Consider the following 26,352-nt stretch of genomic DNA (forward strand, 5'->3'; position numbering starts at 1 on the left):
TGGCCCCTGCTAATTCGGCGTCATGGATTCGACCTTTGACACAACCAATCAGCGAGAAGGAGAGGTGGGAAGTGTTCGTAGCCTTATCCGGAAGTGGCGAGACACAGTGTCGGAAGCAGCCAATGGGCGGCAGGGTGGCTGGATTCCCTCCCCCCACCCCACCGTGGGAGTGGCGGCGCAAACTGTTCCGATTCCAGGATCAGGCTCTGCATCCATGGAGCAAGCCGACGTGCCGAGGTGAGCGGAGTTTGCAGCCTCTACTCGCGGTCGCCCTAATGCCCACAGCGTTCCAGACCCCTGAGGGGAAAGTGACCGCGGCGCTGGGCGAGCCGGCCGCACGGAGGCCCCAGGCCAGGCTCCTCGGCGCTCCCCCAACCCGCTGCCCTGTGGGTGCGCTTTGAGGTCGGGGTCCGTGGGGGATTCGGTCCGCTGCCCGGACGCCGCCATGCATCTGTGGACCTGAAGCCGGAGCTTGAAATCCCAGTAGACGGAATTAATTTCCTTTTTACCTGGTTGCTCTCTCTTCTTTTTCAAAATTGAGGGTTATTTTCGGGGAGGCTTTAAGGCATATGCTAATTTGAGGTGGACAGTTTTAAGAAACGCATTGCTTCTGTATCTCGAGTATGCGATTACCGGCAGCTACACCGAATTAGGGGTAGCGAATCTTCGGGTAGCACTGTTGGATTGTGTCAGATTCCTGAATCCAGATTCGCTCAAATAAATATCAGGAATAGACTTGTAGCCTATGGTGTCTTGCCAAATCAACAAACTTTTCAGAGATACTTTATTCCTTTTTTTTTTTTTTTTTTTTTGCGGTACGCGGGCCTCTCACCGCTGTGGCCTCTCCCGTTGCGGAGCACAGGCTCCGGGCGCGCAGGCCCACCGGCCACGGCTCACGGGCCCAGCCGCTCCGCGGCATGTGGGAATCTTCCCGGACCGGGACACGAACCCGTGTCCCCTGCATCGGCAGGCGGACTCTCAACCACTGCGCCATCAGGGAAGCCCCTTTATTCCATTTTAAGTGGCGTCATCTGCAGTTTTTCCATTTGAGACAAATTTGAGTGGAATTCTTTGAAGGTCGAATAAGAGTAAAGATGTTTGTTCTTTTTTTTTTTTTTTTTAACAAGGGTTTACCGAGGGTCTATTATGTGTTATATGTTGTGGGAAATACCCAAAGATTTCCCTCCCAGGGATGCTCCTGTGTTCATTTACACCCAAGTTATCAATAAAACCGATTACTACAAATTGCTAAATTAGTGAACATGTACACGAGAGGTAGTTTGCCAGGCAGAGGAGTAGGAGGCTACACACCTGTATGGGCATGATGCAGTGTCTAAAAGAGCTTGTGATATTCAGGAAACAGTTGTTCGCTGTGACCAGAATGTAGGGGAATTGGCAATGGGAGGATTGGAGAGAGAGAGAAAATAAGGTAGATTGGGGTCCAATTGTGACTAGATTTGAAACTTAATATAGCAGACAGTGGGATGCTAGTAAGTTTTTTTCTTTTTTAAATAATTATTTTTTGGCTGCGTTGGGTCTTTGTTGCTGTGTGCGGGCTTCTCATTGCTGTGGCTTTTCTTGTTGCGGAGCAGGGGCTCCAGGCGTGGTGGCTTCAGTAGTTGCAGCACGTGGGCTCAGTAGTTGTGGCTCGTGGGCTCTAGAGCGCAGGCTCAGTAGTTGTGGCGCATGGGCTTAGTTGCTGCGCAGCATGTGGGATCTTCCCGGACCAGGGCTCGAACCCGTGTCTCCTGCATTGACAGGTGGATTCTTAACCACCACACCACAAGGGCAGTCTGCTAGTAAGTTCTTAAAGCAGAAAAATTATTTGACCAGATTTGTGATTTCTAAAGTAACTCTGGTGGTAGCATGGAAGATTGATTGAAGTAGAGAGAAAATGGAGACAAACCAGTTGGAAAATTCTGAAGGTAGGTACAGCCAGAACTGTGAGGGCCTTTGCTAAGGCAGGAGCTGGCAGCCTGGGTTTGGAGTGGGGATTTGTAGGCAACCATAGGAATAGTTACCCAATTGGTACCCGATTTCTGAGATGGTTTTGATTTTGACATGAACACTGGATTTCCCAGCAAAATTTTGGCTTTTCAAATTGTGTGGGAAACATTGCTTTCAGTTTTCAAGAAAGAAGATCCTATTGTTGCAAAAGTTTATTCACCCATAGCCTTAGGGGGATGTGTCTCCTCCATGTAGATCCCAGTTTAATTAGATTTTAAATGTCTGTTTCATTTGAAGTATCTATTCAGAAGACTTTTTGACAGATGTTTAAGGATTGTAGACCAACATTTATATTTGTGAATATAATAAATGGATATGTTAATATAATGAATGGATGAGACGCATTAACTGTTAACGGAGATGAATCATTTCCCACAGTTAAAACCAGGATGAAAATGCATAATTGCCTCCTTGCTGTCTTGTAACCTGTTTCTTTAGTTCAGAACTTGCTAAGGCCATCAAACCTATCGATCGGAAGTCAGTCCATCAGATTTGTTCTGGGCAAGTGGTTCTTAGTCTAAGCACTGCCGTGAAGGAGTTGGTAGAAAATAGTGTCGATGCCAGTGCCACTAACATTGGTAAGTTTGGGAGAGTTTTAAACCACAAGAAATAATCAGTTTATGCTGTTTTATTCAAGAAATGTTTGTTACTGTAATAAGACAATCAGGTATTGATATACAGAGCAATTATTATTTTTTAAACAAATTTAGCACATTATTATGTGCCTGGTATTTAGCTAGGTAGTAATAATAATAATAGCGGTTAACTTTTATTGTGTTCTTACTATGTGCCAGGCAGGCATTGTGCTAAGAACTATGCAGGTGGGCTATCTCATTTAATCTGTAGAATAACTTTATGAGATTGGAATTATTATTATTGTTATAATTATCTCCGTTTTACAAATGAGGAAATTAAGGCACAAGGAATTTACTTTTGTTTTGAGGTTATAAAGCTAGTAAAATATGATCCTAGGGAGTCTGATTCCAGAACTTGTTCTCTTTAATGACTGTGTTAACACTCTCCTCTTGAAGGAAAGAAAAAAGAAAGAAAATAAAAACAAAACTATTTTATCTGGGTTAGTAAATAGCCGAGAAGGCCTTTAAAAAATAAAATATACAAAATGACAGTAGTACATTGAAATAAATATAGTTAGGACTCAAAGTTGCATTTTGTAAGTTATAAATACTGTCACTGTAAAGCCTTTTTGCATGGATCAATTTGAGAAATCAATATTTTAAACTTTCTAGAGCTCAGGCTTAAAGACTATGGGGCGGAGCTCATTGAAGTTTCAGACAACGGATGCGGGGTAGAAGAAGAAAACTTTGAAGGCTTAAGTAAGTTGCATTTTGCTAATCCTATTTTAAAATATTTGGGCCAAATGTCTGAGCATTTGGGGTAACCCTGTGTTAGGAAACACAAAACAGCTTTTTAAAACCAGTCACTTGGGTGGGTATTGTGTGTGTTCATTGCTGTATCACTTGCGACCTCTTCGGCCTTACTCTCCACCTCTCTTTCAGCTCTGAAGCATCACACTTCTAAGATTCAGGAGTTTGCTGACCTCACTCAGGTTGAAACTTTTGGCTTTCGGGGCGAAGCTCTGAGCTCACTCTGTGCACTGAGGTGATGCAATAATTTTATCCACTAACTGGACCCCTTATAAAAATCTCTCTGAAAATTGAAAAGTATGATTGGAATCATTGTTGTTTACACTCTTCCATCTGAATGTCTCCACTACTGATTTCTGCATTCTGTTTTATCTTACTACCGACCTAAGTGGTAACACTTCTGAAATGTAAGCAATGCATGAACAAAATGGAGCAAATAATACTGTAAAAAAGTTGTTACCCTTATTAAGGCAGTAACTTCTCAATTTAAAAGTAAGGTATAAATAATACATTATAGACGCCATATGCTATTGGTTTTAATTTATTTTGACGTTGAGGAAAAAATTTAGCTGAAGCACTTATTTAATTACACAACAGCTTCTAAGATTTTGTTAGAACAGTAGTAGCCAAACTGAGAAATAAATCTTTATTGGTGAATACATAAGTTTTGAGATCTTTTATTTTGCAGTTTAACCAAAATAAGTATCAAAGCTTTTATCAAAACAAAACATTTACAGAACTCTCTCACTCTCTGTTGGGCCAAACCTTGGATTTTATGATGACTCCTCACCCATTTAAACTCTCTTGATGATCTCGGAGGGATCATCACCTTTTTAGGGGAGTTTAGAGAGAACAGAAGTGAGAAAATGAGCACGTGATGACCAGCACCTGGGAGTCTCTAGCTGACTGTGCTCTGCTGGCTTTTTTGTACAGTGATGTAACTATTTCTACCTGCCACACATCTGCGAAGGTTGGGACTCGACTGGTGTTTGATCACAATGGAAAAATCCTCCAGAAAACCCCCTACCCACGACCCAGAGGGACGACAGTCAGCGTGCAGCAGTTATTTTATACGCTACCTGTGCGCCATAAGGAGTTTCAAAGGAATATTAAAAAGGTACGGTAGAGGGCTTCCCTGGTAGTGCGGTGGTTGAGAGTCTGCCTGCCAATGCAGGGCACAGGGGTTCGAGCCCTGGTCCGGGAAGATCCCACATGCTGCGGAGCAACTAAGCCCATGTACCACAACTGTGCTCTACAGCCCGTGAGCCACAACTACTGAGCCCACGTGCCACAACTACTGAAGCCCACACACCTAGAGCCCATGCTCTGCAGCAAGAGAAGCCACTGCAATGAGAAGCCCACGCACCGCAACAAAGAGTAGCCCCTGCTCGCCGCAACTAGAGAAAGCCTGGGCGCAGCAACAAAGACCTAGTGCAGACAAAAAATAGATAAATTAATAAGTAAATTAATTAATTAAAAAACGAAAGGTACGGTAAATTCAGAATCCGAGAGCCTAGAGAGTGTGATGCCCAAATGTAGTCCAAGATCACTCAGGGTGGTTTGCACTCCCGTTCATTCTCTTCCCTTGATTTTTGGAGAAGTGCTTAGCTTGCTTCTTCTCCTCAAAGACCTAACTTTTGGGTGATTTACCCTTTTTTTTTTTTTAATCTGTTTATTTTATTTATCTATTTATTTATTTTTTGGGCTGCGTTGGGTCTTTGTTGCTGCACATGGGCTTTCTTCAGTTGCGGCGAGCAGGGGCTACTCTTCATTGCGGTGCGTGGACTTCTCATTGCAGTAGTTTCTCTTGTTGCAGAGCACGGTCTCTAGGTGTGAGGGCTTCAGTAGTTGTGGCACAGTGGCTCTAGAGCGTAGGCTCAGTAGTTGTGGTGCACGGGCTTAGTTGCTCCATGGCATGTGGGATCTTCCCGGACCAGGGCTCGAACCTGTGTCCCCTCCATTGGCAGGTGAATTGTTATCCACTGCACCACCAGGGAAGCTGCCCTTTTCTCTTCTTGAAAAGAATCATCAAATTGTGTTTATGAGGTCTTCTAATATGGGAAATGAGTCTTTTAAGACAAGCATTATTTTTTGATTCTATCTTTATTTTTAATAAGGTCATTTTTCTTGGCTTCCTGAAAAGTGAATCATTACAAGTTTTATGAATTGGAATGAAAATGAAAACGATAAATTTTATATAATTGTGTTTAAAAAGCAGTTATAAATTGTCTATATATGTGTATACGTACATGTGTATATACGTAATCATATATATATATATACACATATAATCATACGTGTGTGTGTGATTACAGTTTTGTAAAAACAAAGCAACTGGCCAAAATATGCATAGAAAAAAGCCTGGGAGAGTAGACGCATGAATGCTACCAGCGGTTATTCTTGGATGTGCGATCACTTGTGCTTTTTGCCATCTTCCTTGTACCTTTCTGTTTTGTACCTATATTCTTTATAATCAAATACGTTACTTAAACGTTACATCTGCTGCTAAAAACTTTCTTTACCTTTAAAACAATTTGTGCGAGTTATAGCTTTATTAATTTTGGAAAAATACAGGAAACTTTTAAAATGTTTTTTAATTTAAATATTAAAAAATTTTTGTACAGAGAAAATTATTATTATTTTGTATCTTATGGTAAAAAAAAATTGGTGTCTTAGAAAATATAGGCATAAAGAACTTGTGCTTGCCAGAGATGACCATTGTTAACAGTTTGGTGAATCTTTCCAGACTCCTTTTAGTTTCATGTATTTATAAATCTTGGAAAATTTTTCAAGATAAATATTAAAAAAAATGAAATCAAGTGACATAGAATATTAAACATTTAAGTCACATGGAATTGTATGCAGTAGAAAGTTGGTATTGTCTCTGCCTGTCTCCCAGAGTTTGGTTTATATCCCTTAGACTTTATTTTTTAGTTTTTTAATTTTTAGTATTTATTATTTATTTGGCTGATCTGGGTCTTTGTTGCAGCATACGGGATCTTTAGTTGCGGTGTGCAGGGTCTTTAGTTGCAGCATGCAAACTCTTAGTTGCGGCAGCATGTGGGATCTAGTTCCCTGACCAGGGATCGAACCCGGGCCCCCTGCATTGGGAGTGCGGAGTCTTAACCACTGGACCACCAGGGAAGTCCCTATATCCCTTAGACTTTAAATGCATACATGTATATACAATCTTTATACATATGTTTCTATTTTTTTTAAACAATTGGGATCATATTATATATACTGTTCTATACCTTGACTTTTTAATATAGTATATTGTAGATACCTTTTTTTGGTCGATTGGTAACTACCTTATTTTTTATCATGGCACCATTATGTGGATATACTGTAATTAATTAGTCCCTGGTTGATGGTTGCTTAGGTTGTTTATAATTTTTCACAATTACAGATTGTTTCAATGAACATTTTCATAATATATCTTTTTTTAAAAAAATTTTAAATTATTTTTATGCTTGGCTATGTTGGGTCTTCATTGCCGCGTGCAGGCTTTTCTCTAGTTGTGGCAAGCGGGGGCTGCTACTCTTCGTTGCAGTGTGCGGGCTTCCTACTGTGGTGGCTTCTCTTGTTGCAGAGCTCAGGCTCTAGGCACACGGGCTCTAGGCACGTGTGCTCAGTAGTTGTGGCTCACAGGCTGTAGAGCACAGGCTCAGTAGTTGTGGCACACGGGGTTAGTTGCTCTGTGGCATGTGGGATCTTCCTGGACCACGTCTCAAACCCGTGTGCCCTGCATTGGCAGGCGGATTCTTAACGACTGTGCCACCAGGGAAGCCCTTTCATAATAGATCTTTGATTGTTTATGCGAGTCTTTCTACAAGGATAAATTTCCAGAGGAGGAATTTCAAGGTCAAAGGGAACGTACTTCTCGATTTTTAGAGCAGAAGGCCTGGACATTTTGGAAATGAGGAAAGTGTGGTCAAGAACCTTATTCTCTGATTTCCCTTTGATACCACGTAGGGAGATTCAACTCATGGATCATTCTGTCAGGAATAATTTGCCTTATTTGTGAGATGATATGAGAACCTTGAATTGACTGTATAACTTGAATCATGAGCTGCTTGTAAGATTGAAGTAACATTGAGTCCTTGCGTTTGTGTTTTTTAAACAGGAGTTCTCCAAGATGGTCCAGGTCTTACACGCCTACTGTATCATTTCAGCGGGCGTCCGTGTAAGTTGCACCAATCAGGTTGGACAGGGTAAGAGGCAGCCTGTGGTGTGCACCAGTGGAGGCTCCAGCATGAAGGAAAATATCGGATCTGTATTTGGGCAGAAACAGGTAGTGGTGGCCTGTTCCTTTGTTTTTTTTCTTGATTCAGGTGCACAAATATCTCACCTGGAGCTCTCCGGCAGTCTTATCACTGATCTCCTAGCCTCTAGACCGAAGCTCACTCTTATCCCTCCACCACCACGCAATGAAAATAATCATTCTAAAACAAAAAACTGGGTGGCTAGTTGTTTAAAAACACTTTATTGCTCTAGTGATTATGGCAGGTTTCTACTGTCCTTTCCAATAGCATAAAGAATAAATTCTAAGAATTGATTTCTTTTTTAAACTACATCCCTATCACAAAAATTAATGTTAGGAGCTGCAAGTTTTAAAATAATCCTTTTACTCTCTCCTTGAAAAAAAAGTATTGTGGGCAATGTATTGTTTATGGAGAAGTAGGAGCACAAGTGTTTCATCTTGCTAATAAATCAAAATTATTTATTATAGAACTGCAAGATGCAACTATTGAGATTCTTTGTCCTCTTAATGTGGATAGCTTGGCTAGGAAGGAAAACACACAAAACCTTCATTATATCTTCCTTTCTGAAGTCAGGCCGGTTCTTGCTTTATTAGGAAATAACTGTAAACCTTGATTTCTTTCAGTTGCAAAGCCTCATCCCTTTTGTGCAGCTGCCCCCTAGTGACACTGTCCGTGAAGAATACGGGCTGAGCTCTTCCCAGGCTCTGCATAACCTGTTTTGGTAAGTTAATTGGTGCCAGGAAAATTACGATCAAACAATTTTTTTGAGTTTTTTTTTTCTTTGGTTTTGTTTTTAAAGATTATGATTTTAAAGCTTATAGTTTCTTATGTCCATTATAAACTGTAGGCAGTATTATTGCTGAGAAAGAGGATTTATATGGAGGAGTCAGGTTCTTAATGTAAGCAGTATTCTGGGTAACTGGTGCATTTTAGGGGGTTTCTTATTAAATTAGCGTTTGTAGAAGAGGCTCTGTTTAGTGAACAATTAGAATAACTCTTAAATTATGTATAATGTTTCACTTTGTCAGGGCCTGGCATAGAGGGATAGAGGCGCTTTTCCTTTAACTCGTGCCTTACCCAGAATCCAATCCAGCATCACTACTTTTAGTGTAAGAAAAATAGACATTTTTCCATAAGCAGAATTGGGCCCATATTGCTTACCCTCCCTCCACTTGCATTTGGCTTATCCCTGAAATTAAAGATGGGGATTCATTTTTTTTTTTGCGGTACGTGGGCCTCTCACTGTTGTGGCCTCTCCCACTGCGGAGCACAGGCTCTGGATGCGCAGGCTCAGCGGCCATGGCCCACGGGCCCAGCCGCTCCGTGGCATGTGGGATCTTCCCGGACCGGGGCACGAACCCGCGTCCCCTGCATCGGCAGGCAGACTCAACCACTGCGCCACCAGGGAAGCCCGGGGATTCATTTTTTATGCTAAGGTATCATTCTTATGGAAACTCAAATATCCCTGGGGTAAATCTCAGGTGAAGCCCTTAACCAATGCCATAGGAGATAGAAGTTTGCTAACTGAGAACAGATTTTATGTTTTATATTTATTTTTTTGGCCGCACTTTACGGATCTTAGTTTCCCAACTAGGGATTGAACCTGCGCCTCCTGCACTGGAAGTGCGGAGTCTTAGCCACTGGACCTCCAGGGAAATCCCAAGAGAACAGATTTTGAAAAGGCGGGGAATGTGGGCAAAGAGCCTGGATACAGGTCCGTGGGCTCCCTGGACAGCTTGGTGGGGACTGCACGAAGGTTCTAGAATGTGAGTGTGGGGTGAGACCCACTCCTTGTGTGGAGGCCAGGGATTTAATAGGGGAAGTGAGAGCTGAAACGAATCAGTTTTGAACCCGCTGGGTTGCCCATGGAGGATTTGTCAATGATGGGAGCTTTGGAACATTCCAGAGGGTCTGTGTTCCTTAATGATTCACCAGAATGGAGCACAGATACACGTTACCTGAAACGTTAATACTTGTCAGCTCGTCACCAGGGGTTATGTTTTTATTTTTCACTTTGAGAATGTGCCGTTTGATGTGTGTCTGATCCTTTCTGCTCTGGAATCCTGCCCTAATGGCATTAACATTGAACAGTATCTCAGGTTTTATTTCTCACTGTGCTCACGGCGTGGGAAGAAGTTCAACGGACAGACAGTTTTTCTTTATCAATCGGCGGCCTTGTGACCCAGCAAAGGTATTTCAAAATATGGGGGGATTAGTTTTTTCTTTTAGCTTTTAGTTTTAATTTTATTTTTTATTAAATAACATTTTCTGACACAGGCAATTTACATGGAACTTGGGACTTTGACTCAGAAACATTACTTTATCTTTTTTTTCATTCTTCTAATCAATTTTATTCTAGAAACATGTTTTTTATGCAAATATATTGATATTATTTTAACAATGTTATATTGTCATTTTAAAATATTTTTTTTTGTAATATTTTAAAATATTTTTAAAAATATCTTTAAAATGTCTTGCTGTTAATTTCTTTTTAAAAAATTTTTTAATTTTATATTGGGGCATAGTTGATTTACAGTGTTGTGTTAATTTTAGGTGTACAGCAAAGTGACTCAGTTATACGTACACATGTGTCTATTCTTTTTCAAATTCTTTTCCAATTTTGGTTATTACAGAATATTGAGTACAGTTCCCTGTGCTCTACAGTAGATCCTTTGTTGGTTATCTATAAATCATCTTATTTTAGGCATTTAAAAACACCTACCATACAGTGGTTTCAATTATATATATGTGCATACATATGGACACATATTAATAACCAATATATTTATTATCGTAAAAAGTATCACTATTAGAAGAAAGTAAACATTTTAAAACATTCACCATTATCTAGACTATTTGGTATAGACTGACACACATGCGTATGCTTTTGTATTTTCTCTTTGTTCTGTCCATTTTCCAGGAAAATAAGGGCCCAGATTACTTCTGCCTCAAACTTAAACTGATCATCTTGATTACAGCACTTTTAGTGGTCAGTTTTGACTTTGCATCTTCATCAACATTATACCTAGCAGTGAAAGTGCCAAGTCTTAATCACTGGACCACCAGGCGATTCCCCAAAATTACTTCTATCAGCCAGATATGGTTCAGCTTCTATTATTTTTCTTTTCTTTTCTTTTTAATATTTTTTAGCGTATGGAGCGTAGAAGTTTTTCTTTTTTTCTTCTTTTTTTGGCTGCGCCATGCAGCATGCGGGATCTTAGTTCCCCACCCAGGGATCCAACCCGTGCCCCCTGCATTGGGAGCACAGAGTCTTAACCACTGGACCACCAGGGAAGTCCCTCAGCTTCTAAATTTTTAACCTATATTGTAATTGGTGTGATTTTATGGCTTATCCCTAATGCCATTTAATAATCTCATTATAAAGTCATATAAATACATTTCTGTGTACATTTGAATGTTTTATGAGCATTTAAACCGCACCTCATTTTATTGACATTTCTTTAAGAGCATCTTGAGTATGGAAAAAGATTCAGTTTTATGAATCTATGATTAGAGATACACCTTTAAAAAAAAAAAAGATACCCCTTTGAGAGGAAAGAGGAGACTTTTTTTGGGTGATGGATATCTTCATTATCTTGATTGTGGGGATGGGTTCGTGGGTGTTTATATATGTCAGAATTTATCAAATTGTATACTTTAAGTGCAGTTTGTTTTAGGCCAGTTATACCTCAAGAAAGCTGTTCAAAATGTATCCTTTTAACGGTTGGTTAGAGTAGCATGTTATTAGAAACTGGGGGAAGGAAACATTTATTCTTTTCTAATCTTTGTTTTTTGTATAGGTTTCCAGACTTGTGAATGAGGTCTATCACATGTATAACCGGCATCAGTATCCATTTGTTGTTCTTAACATTTCTGTTGATTTGGGTAAGTTCCACTGACATTTCAGTAAAATTGGTGACTTACTCCTTTTTTTTTTTTTTCAGGCTGCACATGGGCTTTCTCTCGTTGCGGCGAGCGAAGCCTGCTCTTTGTTGCGGTGCGCGGGCTTCTCATTGTGGTGGCTTCTCTTGTTGCGGAGCACGGGCTCTAGGCGCACGGGCTTCAGTAGTTGTGGCTTGTGGGCTCTAGAGCGCAGGCTCAGTAGTTGTGGCGCACGGGCTTAGTTGCTCCATGGCGTGTGGGATCTTCCCGGACCAGGGATCGAACCGTGTCTCCTGCACTGGCAGGTGGATTCTTAACCACTGCACCACCAGGGAAGTCCCTGGTGACTTACTCCTAAAAGAATAAAATGAGATTATAAAGCTCTGATATGACCAGAAAGAGACTTTTATAGCAACAATTAATGGTGACATATATTTTTATAGACTTAAAAAAATTTTTTTAATTAAAAAAAATCTTTTTAGACTTTTATTTTTTATACAGAATATATATCTCCTGCTTTCTACTTGAAACTACATTAATTGTATTGTTCGGAAAAATGTGACTTTTTCACGTCAGCCGAGGGAGAAAGTAGACTAAATGTTCTCCCTGATTTTGAAAATAACTCATTTCATGTAGATACTTTTCTTCTGATTGCTAATATTATGGTTTATTGTTAGCCATTATTTTTTTAGGTGCTTAGAAATATATATGTGCACACCTTAAAAAATATATATATTTAATGATATATCCATATTTTTTGGAGTGAGAAAATAATTTTGGGTAATTTTGTGCTCTTTATCCTTAGATGTGAACATTTTCTCTTCCATGTCATTAAAGTTTATTCAGAAACATGATTTTAATAGCTGTATTGTATTTCAATGTGTGGATATATCTTGATTGTAAACTTTTATGTTTGTGCCTATTTTAGTTGTTTTCAGTTTTTAGAAATTTAAATACTGTTCTTATAGATAAATCATTACCTATGTTTTTGATTATTCCTTTAAGATAAATTTCTAGAAGTAGAATCATTGGGTCAGTAAATGGGATCCTGTTATACCGATTTACACACCTACCAACAATGTACTAGGTATTATAATTTTTAACCAGATTCAATAGATGATAAAAATGACATTTTAGTTTGCAATTTTATCGTACCTTTTCATGGGTTTATTTGCTTTTTTTCTTTTGCAATTTACCTACTCAAATGCTTGCATATTTCATCTGTTTAAAAAATTATTCATCTTTTCCTTGTTTATTTGAAAGGGCTAGTTTTATAGTATGAATATGAATCTGGACATGGCTTTTGGCAAGTGCAAGTGAATAAAATAGGCGATGGGGAAATCTCTCTTGTTAAACGTGAACTTAAACACAATTGGCATCTTTTCTATTTTGCTTTAGAATGTGTCGACATCAACGTTACTCCAGATAAAAGGCAAATTTTACTACAGGAGGAGAAGCTTTTGTTGGCAGTTTTAAAGACGTCTTTGATAGGAATGTTCGATAGTGATGTTAACAAACTCAACGTCAGTCAGCAGCCACTGTTTGACGTCGAAGGTAAGAGAAACACACGTGTATAAACAGCTTCTAAAACTTGTAGCTGTTGTGATACTTTCCTTATTCTTTCGGAGGCAAAGTTTTTTTTGGCATGAAACAAAATCTGTCAGATTTTGATGGGTACCTACCACCTCCATCTCTGCACAGTGCACAAATAGACATGGAGATGGGGGGCAGGCTGGCCTAGAGGAGTATCTGCCCCAAGAAGTGGATCTGGCTGTCAGAGGGGATAATGGCCAACTCAGAGAGGATGTGTCACCCTAGAAAGTACGTAGCTGCAGATTTAAGGTAATCTGGATCACCCAGGGCTGCATTCTTACCAAGACTCACCCATTCTCCTTTCAATAAACACGCCCCCATTGGAATTCCCTGGCAGTCCATTGGTTAGGACTCAGCACTTAAACTGCCAGGGCCTGGGTTCAATCCCTGGGTGGGGAACTGAGATTCTGCAAGGCAGGCGGCGTGGCCAAAACCAAAAACCAAACAAACAAAAACACTCCCCGATCTTGGCAAGCCTTTTGTTAATTTCCAGAGTTCTGAAAAAGTTGATTCTGACCATTTTTACCCGTTTTCTCCTATCTTTTATGGAGTAGGGAATTTGGGGGGGCCCTTACTCTGCTGTTTTCCCTCACGTCCCCCCTGTGCATTCATCACTGAGTGGCATGTTGAGATGAGACTTGGCCCAAAGCTGGTTTGACCTCTGTAAAAATATGCACAATCATTGTTTTACTTCCTGATCCTGAGTGAGCAGCCTTTCGTTTAAATAGTTGGTTTTATTCTTTTGCCTCCAAGCTAAGTGCTTCCGGGGCACCTTGCAGGGAGGCGTCCACAGCTGAGCCCAGCAGCCTTCCGTAGCGAGGCAGGAGCTGGCTACCCCTTCTGACAGCCAGATCCGCTCCTTGGGGTGGATACCTTTCTCTAGGCCAACCTACCCCCGAGCTCCACGTATGTTTGTGCAGAGACGGAGGTGGCAGGTCCCAGTCACTGTGTACTCCGGCGGGGGGAAAAGACCAGAGGGCAGCTCAGGAAGCTGAAAATACGTTTGGTGGAAAGCTCAGGTGACAATGGGAGGAAGTCGTTCCGGGATGAGGCTTCATAACCCGAGGGTACCAGGAGCCAAAAGCCAGGGGTTAAGAGGAGGCGCGGGACCCAGAGTGGCTCTGTCCTCCCTTTTCCTAACACCCCTGGGGTTGGGGGGCGGAGAGGCTGACTTGGAAGACAGGTGTGCTCTCATCAAGTGCCACGGTCGGCAGCTGTGACAGTCGGAGAGTATGGTGGGGACACAAGCTCCTCAGGGTGGGGCGGGGCTGCTGGGTGGTGGGAGAGGCGCACAGGACCACTGCCACGAGTGCGGCCGAGCTACTGACCTCACATCTCTGCCACCCACCCTGCATGGGATAGTATGGCTGCGTGCGTGCGTGTGTGCGCATGCGCGCGCACGGGCCCGGGGCGGGGGCGGGGTGTGGGGCGGAGGATGGTAGGGAGCATCACGTCTGTGTGGAATGGGCCGGAGGTGGCAGCTCTGAGCGCACGCAAGCGCACACACGCGTGCGCACGTGCGTGGCCAGAGAGGCCACCCCATACAGAGAAACTGCTCAACTTATCTCTGCATCTTGAGGCACAGTCAAATCGACGCCTTCTTCTTAGCCCTTTCGTCGAAGTACAGCATCCACACAGAAGCAAATGTGTCGTGAGCGTATCAGCCCTGAGATCAGGAAGTAGCACCCGCAGAACCACCCTTGTACCCCTTTTCAGACACTAACCCCCGGTGGGAGCCGTTTTCCTGACGTCTAACACCATGGATTCGTTTTATCTGTTTTTAATTTGAAGGCATCCAGTATTTACATTTTTCCATCGTTGGTTTCTCTCTCAATATTTTGTATGTGAGATTCATCCAAGTCCTGTGTGACAGTTCATTTATTCATTCTCGTTGCTGTGCAGTATTCTGTTGTATTTAAATACCACGACTTATTTGTGGACAACTGGGTGGTTTCCAGGATTGGGCTGCCATGAATATAGCTGTCACGAATATCCCCATCCATGGTTTAGGCCAGCACAGGTAGACATTTCTGGTAGGATAGCAGTGCGGGGTCACAGGTGTGCATGTTCAGATTAGATGTTCCCAGAGAGTTTTACAAAGCAGTTGTACCAATTTCAACACCACCAGCAGTATTTAAGCATCCCATTTGATCCTCAGCCTTGTAAACATTTTTTTAAAAATTTTAACTGTTCTGATGAGTATATAGTGGCATCACATTGTGGTTTTAATTCATGTCTCCTTTATGGTTCACGTAGAACTGTGTTCACACATTGGACCGGCCATTCGGAGCTCCTCTTTTGTGAAGTGCCCGTTCACGTAAAAGTATCCCCTTATTCTATTTCTGCGCAGCCCCTGATGCCCTTCTCTGTTCACATTTGCTTAGGTCACTTAATAAAAAGGCATTCGGCAGAGGTGGAGAAGCCCGTGCCAGAGAAGCAGGATGATCCCGCCCCGTTAAGGACTCGTGGGGAAGAGAAAAGGGCAGTGACCATTTCCAGACTGAGAGAGGCCTTTTCCCTTCGTTACACAGTGGAGAATAGGTCTCGGGGTCCGAAGGCCGCCGACCCAAGACGGATTTCTCCACGACAGAAAAGCAGCACCCCACTTCCTAGCGCTTCAGGGCCCCTCTGCTCCTGGAAGCACATCTCTGAACCTCGGGAGGAAGGGGTGACTTCCACTCAGGAGCCCTGTGACCCGACGGGCAGAGTGGACACGGAGGAGGGCTGGGGGCACAGCAGCGCATCTGCCGGCTCTGAGGAGGGGTCCAGCACCCCAAAAACGGGCAGCCAGCCCAGCAGTGACCATGTGGCAAGCTCCCCCAAAGATGGGTTTTCGCAAGAAAATGTGGAGTCTTTGGAGAAGTTACCTGAAATGGACCATCGTCTTTCGGGCATGAATTGCCACTTAGACCACGAAGAAAACAGCTCCCGAGCTAGAGTTTCGCTGCAGCCAACTCATCTCTCATCCCCAAACGCAAAGCGTTTTAGAAAAGAAGGGGTTCCTTTGAATCCCGATGTCCCTCCAGAGTCCATGAAAACCCGGAACGCCTCAGCGTCCGAGGTGGATGTAGCTGTTGAAATTAACAAGAAAATAGTGCCCCTTGACTTTTCTATGAGCTCTTTAGCCAAACGAATAAAGCAGTTATGTCAGCAAGAACAGCAACAAGAAGGTGGACAAAATTATAGGAAGTTTCGGGCAAAGATTTGCCCTGGAGAAAATCAAGCAGCAGAAGATGAACTAAGAAAAGAGATAAGGTAACAACTTTTTCCACTCGCCAACTTCTTTTCCTTGCCTCTCACATCCATCACATTAATTTTCTTTAAAGAACTCTTTGACCAGACAGTTCTGCAGCCTGAAATCTTACAGGAATTTTTTTCCTTAGGTTTTCTCTGCACATCTTTTCCATCGGGTCCAAATCAATCAAGGCCTTCTTCACCCCAATTTGATTCCTTTTCCTGGAGGGTTTCAGCCCATGGTGACTTCTCCCTGCATTGAATTCAGGGCAGCTTTGGGGAACATTGCTATTTCCCATCTTTCCATTTTAACATGTATGAGGAAAACTTATCGCATTATCAAAGCTATGATTTCAAGAAGATTGCATCAGATAGGGCTAAGTAAAAAAGTCAATTTAAAGAAAAATCTTCACAATACAGATAATAGCAAACACTGGTCACCAGCACTTTCTTGACAGTAGTCGTGTCCAACATTGTGACTCTTAAAAATGATGAATTCTTTTGAAATAGTTTTTTTTTTTTAAATTTTGTCTTTGTGTCACCAGTTACTGAAATGTGCTGTGCACAGTGCAACTCAGCAAGTACGTTGCATTTTTATAGCACTTTTAGCCTGGACCACACAGGCTTTGCCTGATTTCAGTTATAAATTCTTCACCGAGTATTATATAATTTCTTTGTTATTCACAGTGCCTAGCTTACACGGAGAAGGGTTTTCAGGAACCTTTATTTCTTTTAAAAGGTGTGTAATTAATGGAAATGAACCTCTCTGGCTGTGAACTCGGAGGGAGCCAGTGAAGAGAGCCAGGTTCCTTAAATATTTTTAAATAGAGATTTTAATTAAGTTTGCAAACATGTATTGCTCACCTGTTACCATGGTTTTTGAACGTTGGTATGCCTAAGAATCACTTGGAGAGCTTGTTAATAAACAAGCAGGACCTATGTATGGCCGGATTCCAGTGTTTCTGCCTTAGTAGATCTGGCGGGTCTTGGGTGTGGAGCCCAGGAATCAGCATTTTTGACAAGTACCCCAGAAGGTCACATTGAGAAGCTGATCCACAAGGGTCTGGCATTGGCTTCTGGCTTTCAGGGCACGGCTGTTGGATTGGCTGTACTTCTGAGCTATTTGCCTGATGAGGTTTATGTTTTCCTGAGAAGCACAGGAAAAAGTATTGAGCTAAAGGTTAGGCAGCAGTGAAGATACTGAGGTTGTGTTTACCAGCTCCTGTTTCTGCATTTTGAATTATAACTAAATATACCAAGCTGTAAAACTTTGTTTCTTTAAGCCAGATGCTAGGTTCTAGTTTATGGTGGAAGATACACCTGCCGAAGACACAGAAGACCCGGGTCTTCAGGCCGGCACAGGTTCTTCCCATGGGCAATCTGCCTGAGGAACCGGACCAGACTCAGGCGGTTCCTGGAAGAGCAGTCAGAGCCAGGGAGTTGGTATTTGTGCCAATTACCAGTTTATTGCCTCTCAGTTCCAAATCCACCCTTTGCCCTGCTTTGCAGTCCTGGAGGCTGAACCATGTAAGCATTTCTCCTGGTGCACTGTTAGACTTGATCAGCAGGGGGCGCTGGAGGGACACTGCAAGACAGCAGGAGCCGCGGCTTCTCTTTTGCCCCTGTGATGCCCTTGTCTTTTCCTCCTACAAGGCAGCCACTGGCAGCAGTCAGGAGGCCCAGCAGTGCTCACCCTGCTACTCCAACCAACTTATTTTCATTCATAAATGAATGAAATGCAGCCACGCCTGTTCCAACAAAGTCTGAAGCTCAGCCTGGGGTGGGCAGGGGGTAGGGGGTGCTCCCCATTAGAAGGATCGATATCCACTATTGACAGAAATGTACTCGTATACAGGTAGCCCTCCGTATCTGCCGGTTCTGCAACTGCAGATCGAAAATTTAAAAAAATTCCAGAAAGTTCCAAAAAGCAAAACTTGAATTTGCTGCGTGCTAGCAACTATTTTACATAGCATTGACATTGTAGTAGGTATTATGAGTAATCTAGAGATGATTTAAAGTATATGGGAAGGATGTGCATAGGTTATATGCAAGTACCGTGCCATTTTATGTAAGGGACGTGAGCATCTGGGCATTTTTGTATCCTGGGGGTCCTGGAACCAATCACCTGCATATACCCAGGGACAACTGTACATATTGGTGGGAGTGTAAACTTTTATAGATCTCCTATCAAAGTAAAGTGTACATATATAATAACACATCTAGGGATTTATCATACAGATACATCCACAGTAGAGAAGATCTATGTAGAGGGATGTTGCACCTTTGTTTGTGTTTCTTAAAATGGATACAACTGAAGTGTCCTTTAGTAGAGAATTTGTCAGACAAATTGGTACATCCACATAATGAGTTCCTACATGGACATTAAAAAGAATGAAGTAGGTCTCTGTGGGTCTGAAAAAATATCTGAGATGCATTGTTAAGTGATGAGAGTGAAACGGTATGAAGAATTGATTCCATTTTTTGTTTTGTTTTTTGCGGTACGCGGGCCTCTCACTGCTGTGGCCTCTCCCGTTGCGGAGCACAGGCTCCGGACGCGCAGGCTCAGCGGCCATGGCTCACGGGCCCAGCCGCTCTGCGGCATGTGGGATCTTCCCGGACCAGGGCACGAACCCATGTCCCCTGCATCTGCAGGCGGACTGTCAACCACTGCGCCACTGGGAAAGCCCCATTTTTGTTTTTTGTTTTTTTTTAAACAGTGTATAGTCAAAGGTCTGGAAGGATATGGACCAAATCATTAATAGTAGTAACTAATGTCACCTGGAGAATTGGAGGAATGAATAATGTTATCCTTAGAAAGTAGGATTTTTAGGGACTTTGTCTATTTTATGTTTTTGTACTTTTTTATTAGTGTTTTATAAGCAGAGAAGGAATCTTTTAAAATGTCTTCTAAAATGGGAATTCCCTGGCAGTCCAGCGGTTAGGACTCCGTGCTTTCATTGCTAAGGGTGTGGGTTCAATCCCTGGTTAGGGAACTAAGACCCCACAAGCCGTGCAGCGCAGACAATAAAAGAAATTAAAATGTCTTCTAATTAACATTTTCTACATGCAGCAAAACGATGTTTGCAGAAATGGAAATCATTGGTCAGTTTAACTTGGGATTTATCATCACCAAACTGAATGCAGATATCTTCATAGTGGACCAGCATGCCACGGATGAGAAATACAACTTCGAGATGCTTCAGCAGCACACAGTTCTCCAGGGTCAAAGGCTCATAGCGTAAGTTCATTTCAGTGTTCAGAGTCTTCAGTGTTGTTTCATCCCCCCAATTTAAGATCTCTTAGCTATAAGTGTGCCTATCTTTATCTCTGTCTAAACCTATCTATACCTCTCTATCTATCTGTATTTTTTGGCTGTACGTATCCTTACAGCAGATTTTTACACTTTTTGCCTAATAATAGTCATACCTGCCATTTATGGAGTGCTTATTTGGTGCCAGGCGCTGTTGAAGCAATTTATATTTAATCCTCACAAACGTTTGAAGTAGTTGCTGTGTATTACCACCAACATCTCACAGGTGATAAAACTGAGAGACGTTTAATAACTTGCCCAAGGTCACACAGCTAATGGATTCTTTAAGTATCAAAAGATACTTAAAGCTCTTTTAAGCTGTTCAAAAATGCTGATCACTGGTTGGCCAGAAAATCCTTTTGATGAAGAGCAATTTATAGTACAGAGTATATCTACTTAGAGTACATGGAATTCACACGTTCAGAAGGTCAGCAGTGCCTGTGTGTCTGTCCTCAGCTGTGGTAGAGCGATACCAGTGATTAGTCACTGCAGAATTTGGTATTTATCTCTCTTTTGCCAAATTGAATGTTTTACACTGACCATTTTACAAGGTGGTGTGATGGTGTAGCATATAAACCAGAAGTCTTTCCTTAAGCGAAGTCGTAAGGAGAGGTCTTGGATTTTCATTTCGGAAATTAAACTACGTAATTAACTCAGATCCCAACGGCAGCAGATCCCAGCATGAAGAAGTTACCACTAAAACAGCCACTCAGCTGGAAAACATACCTAGTTTATTTGCTGAGTACTCTGTATCCTACAGAATGGCTTAATTATATTTATTTTCAGTAGGAGTAGGTAGTAATAGTAAGGACATTGAATGAGCCACTGTATAATACTGAGCTATTCCTGCCCCTGTTACAGAGGTCGTTCATTTTTTAGCCATTTGGTGTAAGTACGGTCTCATTTGTGGCATTTCAAGTTGACCTGGATAATCTCAGGCCACTGTGGGTCCCATGTGGATCACACTTCAGGATGAAAGGATAAGGACCACGACTGCATCCTTTCCTACTGGCCCTGCACAGTTTGGCCCTGATGACCTCTTCAGCTGTTCCTAAGCCCTCTTCTCCTGTTCTCTATACTCTGGCCATCCTTCCTTTTCCCTTGACAGGCCTGATGAATTCCTACAGAGCCATTAAGCAGAATGAAGCAGATCTTTGTGTGTGGCTCTGGGAACATCCATGGTCCATCCTAGGGCCTTTTTACAGGCTGTTGTCTCTGCCTAGAATACTTGCCCCTGCACCCACCCCTCACCCCCATCACCTGATAACTGCCACTCAGCCCCAGATCTCAGCTCAAAGGTCACTTCCTCAGAGAAGCCTTCCCTGACGCCCTCTCTCTCCAGGCCAAGTCTCACATGCTCTGTGCTCCTATGGCCCTGGGTGTCTCTTCTTCCTGATTCTCAGTGTAGTTTGTAATTACAATTTGTTTGTTTGACTGTTTGATCAATGTCTTTTTTTCCCCACTAGACTGTTTGTTTCATGAGAGCAGAGAACGGGTCTGTGTTTGCTCACCTTTATATCTCCTGCTTTAGCGGTGTCTGTCTTACTAAGCACTCAGTAAATCCAAGAGGAGAGATGGTTGGATAAAGAATGCAGGCAGGGGGGACTTCCCTGGCAGTCTAGTGGTCAAGACTTCGCCTTCCAGTGCAGGGAGTATGGGCTCGATCCCTGGAGCTAAGATCCCACATGCCTTGGGGCCAAAAAACCAAAACATAAAACGAAAGCAATATTGTAACAAATTCAATAAAGACTTTAAAAATGGTCCACATCAAAAAAAAAATCTTTAAAAAAAAAGAATGCAAGCAGAAGGAGCAGGATAGCAAAATAGATGCTGTTTCTTCTGTTTTCAAATGTCTGTAGTGACCGAACCCAACTTTTCAAATTGCCTTTATTGTGAGGAGGAAAAGTAGCATTTTTAGGTCATATCGTTATCTTGGAGAAGAGAATTAAAAGACAGTCATTGGGGTGGTATGGCAGATTGAGGAAAGGCAGACTACTTTTGGAGTTACTCTAACTTCTAAAAAGAACTTAAAAAAAAGTTAAAAGGAAATGCTCGGAGTTTTGTGACAGGAGAGGCTCATAGCTGGAAGCATGTTATTCGTGTTGCTTTTTGAAATGAATTCAAAGAATCACAGAATTGTTGTTTTAGTTTCATTTCTGCTTTAGAGCCAAATGTTTGACTTCAAGGTCTAGTTTGGGTCTCTGTTTTTCAGACCACAGACTCTCAACTTAACAGCTGTCAATGAAGCAGTTCTAATAGAAAATCTGGAAATATTCAGAAAGAATGGCTTTGACTTTGTTATCGATGAAGACGGTAAGTTATTACTTAGGACTGTAGAACTGTGTCCTTTTAGAGCTGAGAACGATCTTTTTTTTTTTTTTTGATAAATTTATTTATCTTATTTATTTATTTTTGGCTGTGTTGGGTCCTCGTTGCTACATGCGGGCTTTCTCCAGTTGCGGCGCGTGGGCTTCTCATTGCGGTGGCTTCTCTTGTTGCAGAGCACGGGCTCCAGGTGTGTGGGCTTCAGTAGTTGTGACTCTCGGGCTCTAGAGCGCAGGCTCAGTAGTTGTGGCGCACAGGCTTAGCTGCTCCACGGCATGTGGGATCTTCCCGGACCAGGGCTCGAACCCGTGTCCCCTGAATTGGCAGGCGGATTCTTAACCACTGCACCACCAGGGAAGCCCAAGAACGATCTTTGAGGTCATACACTTCAGCGTATTTTATAAGAGATGAACATGCTTCCCCCCAAAAGCGTTTTGCTTCTGCCCTCTCTTTCAGATGTTCCTTACAAATAGCACCCAAATGAAACGGATTTTTCAAATGACGGCTTTTTCTCCAAATTTTCTTCTTTTAGCGCCGGTCACTGAAAGAGCTAAATTGATTTCCTTGCCAACTAGTAAAAGCTGGACCTTTGGGCCCCAGGACATAGATGAACTGATCTTCATGCTGAGCGACAGCCCCGGTGTCATGTGCCGGCCTTCCCGGGTCAGGCAGATGTTTGCCTCCAGGGCCTGTCGGAAGTCTGTAAGTAAAGAAAGCTTATTTGCGGGAGCCTGGCGGATCTGCTCCAGCTCATGGGCCTTGGAAGTTCTCAGTTCAGCCCCTGACTTGTCAGCCTTATTAAATGTGGGTGATGGTCGCTCTGGGCTGTGTACGTAGAGTCCCATTGTCCTCAGCCATTGTAACACGTAAGCCCTGCACGTCTGCCTTAGGTCAGACCTCCGACCCATAATTACTGCTGTTTCTCAGCGTCCCTGAAGCAGTGTCCTCAGAGCTTTCGTCACTCCCACGCAGTTAGCTGGGTATCCACGTTGTTCGTCTATGGACCTTATGGGCATTAATGACACTGGTGGGTAAAGATTAGGTGCCGCCAGCCCTCAAGGGCCCTGCACGAGATTATCCAGAACCCTGCAGTCGGGTCGCTTTTCACAGGAGCCCCAAGGGCGGGCACTGCGTATTGTCTGGCTCCCGCTGCTCAGACTGGTTCTAGAAAACGCTAGCAGTGGTAGGTGATGAGCCTGATGTCAAAGCAGAGCACGTGTGTTTGCATCACCTGGCCCACCCCTTCATTCACTCAGCAGAGACCCCCTGGCCCACCCCTTCATTCACTCAGCAGAGACCCCTTGAGCCCGCGCTGGGTGGCCAGCCCTGGTCCGGGTGCTGGGGGCACAGGTCGGCAGATGAGGTCCTTGCCCTCGTGGAGCTTATAGTTTAGTGGGGGAAAGGGACATAACATTAATAACGGCAGCCTCAGATACAAGTTCGGTAAAGAAAACAGTATGGGGGTGGGAAGTGAGCACCGGGAAGCGAGGCGGGTGGTCGCGGTGAGGCTGTCTGAGGAGGTGACCTCCCAGCTGACCCTTGGAAGGTAAGCTGGAGCCCCTTGGGAAAGAACTTTCCAGATAGAAGAAATAGCACGTGCAAAGGTTCACGGTGTTTGGCGAAGCCAGAGGCTGACCCCGTGTGACGGATGGGGGACCAGGATGGGAGTGGGGCCCCGTCCGGGGACCCACTTAGGGTCCTTGGGATCCTGGTCCGAACCTGGGTGTCTGCGCTGCACGTGTCAGGAGGTGCTGGAGGGTGACCGTGGGAAAGAGACCACAGAGAGGGTGTCACAACAGAAATGAGGGAGGTGGGGCAAGGGCTGTGGCATTTTCACCTTTGGGGGCGGTGGGGTTCAGCATTCTCTGTTAGACACGTTGTATTTGAGATCCTATTAGACGTGAGAGGAGGTGTCTGAGAACAGTCACGTCAGTGAATCCAGAGCCAGGGGAAGTGTCAGTGCTGGGGAGAAAGGTTTAGGTTTTCTAAGTTACGGCCATGGCGTTGGATGAAATTCCTCCAGGCAAGAGTTTGATGAGAGAATAGGGCCCCGGACCTGACTTCAGCCACAGATGGTTCTTTGATAAAGGCCTAACCTTGATCTCCCCATCCTGGAGTCGGGGGTAGGAGTCAGAGCTGGGCCTGGCCTGTGCTGATGGCCAGGTGTTCACAATGCCGTGTCCTCGTGTGACGCAGAGATCTTTGGGGCCACGGGCCGCTCCTCAGTCCCCACGCTGGCGGGTCCCTGGCGCTGCAACGCTGTCTCCGCGTAGCACACGGGCTGACGGGGACGGGCTGTCCTCTGCTCCACCTGTGGGCCCCGTGTGCTACGCTCGGCTCTAGCCACGCCTGCCACACCATCTCCTTCCCGCCTCAAGTCCTCGCCCGCTGTCCCTCTGCCTGGGTGCCCCGCTCCGCACGCCTTCTTCGCCCACCTGGCCCCCTCCCATCCTCGGGTCTCCCTGAGCACCCAACTGAAGTAGCCTCTCCCGGGTGCTCAGGCACAGCCCGAGGGCTACAGAGGACAGACAAGGCGAGCTGTTTCATTGCAGGGAGGCAGGGACATTTGAGCAGCAGCCTGCGGGAGAGGGAACATGAGAGATGCAGATATCTGAGGGAAGCGTATCCTGGGTAGAGGGCACAGCCAGTGACAAGGTCCTGAGTCAGGTACTCGCGTTATGGGCTTGTACTAGAGGCAAGGGGGTGCTGGTGTGGCTGCAGTGGGGGCGGAAGGGCTGCTTGCTCGCAGGTGTGGGCACTAAGGCCAGTGAGGGCCAAGTCAGGTGATGCACTTGGGCTTTTATCCAGGTGGGGGGCGGGGCTTCGAAGAGGAGCCACGTGATCTGACGCACCTTTAAAAGGAATCACTGGCCGCGAGTGGAGGACGAGTTGAAGGGAGAAGGAGGAAAGTGGGGAGGCCCATTAGGAGGCCGCTGCAGTCGCCATGGTGGGAGGTCGGGGTGGCTGGGATGTGGATGCTGGTGGAGCGGGTGAGACTGGTTGGTCCTGGACGGGAGTGGTCAGCGTCTCTCCTGAGGATGTGCTGCCATGACAGAGCCACAGAGGGGCTGGATGTCACAAAGAGGCCGAGGGCTGAGATAATAGAGGGTAGGATTCTTCGGGGGAGGACTTTTCAGGGAATTGTTGCTTTTGTTGTAATCTTGTCCAGCCTCTTTGTAGAGAACAGGGCTTCTGAAGAGTTGCTTTTCTAACCAAAAACCAGTAAAACTTTAATGTAAGCCATCATGTCTCACATGCAGGTGATGATTGGAACTGCTCTTAACACAAGTGAGATGAAGAAACTCATCACCCACATGGGGGAGATGGACCATCCCTGGAACTGTCCCCACGGAAGGCCCACCATGAGACACATTGCCAATCTGGACATCATTTCTCAAAACTGACAACATTTCTCTCTTTTTTTTTTTTTTTTTTTGCGGTACGCGAGCCTCTCACTGTTGTGGCCTCTCCCGCTGCGGAGCACAGGCTCCGGACGCGCAGGCTCAGCGGCCATGGCTCATGGGCCCAGCCGCTCCACGGCATGTGGGATCTTCCTGGACCGGGGCACGAACCTGCGTCCCCTGCATCGGCAGGCGGACTCTCAACCACTGCGCCACCAGGGAAGCCCTAACATTTCTCATTTTAAAGAGCTATTGATCTTATTGCAGGTTTTTCTGTTTTTCAAGGCAGGGTTTTAAGTAATCATTTTGGGGTTTGTTTCTCAGTGAACCTGCTGCTTAAAAATGCATCAGATCCGTTTAGAAGTGATCTTGAGAACTTTTTCAATCCATATGGAGCATTGCTTGCAACATTTTTTGCTTCACATTTGAACATACGTGTGTGTGTGGTGTAGCAGCAAGAGCATGTTTTACAAAAAGAGAGCACTTTGGAAGTCACCTAGACTTCTGCTCTGGCCCGACGTATTTTAGCCTGCCACTTTCAGCTCTTAATGATGATTAAGCCCATAATGGTTTAACTTCATAAATTGAAAATTATGGTCCTTTTGAGTTAGTCATTTTCAACCCTGATGCATATTAAATTTAGAAGATAATCCAAAGATACCCAAGGGATATTCTCTGTCCAGCTGGAAGAAATCGACCAGGCGGGGTGAGGTCTCTCTTGTTTTTTTTGTTGTTTTTGGCTGCGCCGCGCTGCTTGCGGGATCTCAGTTCCCTGATCAGGGATTGAACCCAGACCACGGCAGCAAAAGCCCGGAATCCTAACCAGTAGGCCACCAGGGCACTCCTGGGGGGTCTCTATTTTTAAATGCTCCCCGCTGCAGCCAGGGTGGCTAAGAGCGTTGTAGGCAAGGGGAAATAAAAGGCTTTGATTTTTCTGTAACTTTGATGCT

General features: G+C 44.0%; 1 protein-coding gene across 4 annotated transcripts; it reads left to right on the plus strand.

Moving 5' to 3' along the window:
- Nucleotides 1-7: 7 nt before the first annotated feature.
- PMS2 (PMS1 homolog 2, mismatch repair system component) lies at nucleotides 8-26,342 on the plus strand. Of its 4 annotated transcripts, XM_022587684.3 has the most exons (15): nucleotides 8-237; nucleotides 2,446-2,585; nucleotides 3,255-3,341; nucleotides 3,525-3,627; nucleotides 4,326-4,509; nucleotides 7,519-7,686; nucleotides 8,281-8,378; nucleotides 9,749-9,848; nucleotides 11,458-11,542; nucleotides 12,938-13,093; nucleotides 15,517-16,387; nucleotides 19,437-19,604; nucleotides 21,889-21,989; nucleotides 22,534-22,703; nucleotides 25,262-26,342. In XM_022587684.3, exons 1-15 carry the CDS (start codon nucleotides 23-25, stop codon nucleotides 25,403-25,405), a joined length of 2,790 nt encoding a protein of 929 aa, XP_022443392.2. In that variant the 5' UTR covers nucleotides 8-22; the 3' UTR covers nucleotides 25,406-26,342. The 4 variants fall into 4 exon arrangements, with proteins under 4 accessions (XP_022443392.2, XP_022443394.2, XP_022443395.3 ...); XM_022587686.3 differs by lacking the exon at nucleotides 22,534-22,703 and having other exon boundaries at nucleotides 25,262-25,408; XM_022587687.3 differs by lacking the exons at nucleotides 21,889-21,989; nucleotides 25,262-26,342 and having other exon boundaries at nucleotides 22,534-22,658.
- Nucleotides 26,343-26,352: the final 10 nt, after the last annotated feature.

This window comes from Delphinapterus leucas, chromosome 15, assembly GCF_059928025.1.
Source record: "Delphinapterus leucas isolate spDelLeu-1000000601 "Yukka" chromosome 15, BTC_Dleu_Yukka2, whole genome shotgun sequence".
In the NCBI taxonomy this organism is placed as follows: Eukaryota; Metazoa; Chordata; class Mammalia; order Artiodactyla; family Monodontidae; genus Delphinapterus; species Delphinapterus leucas.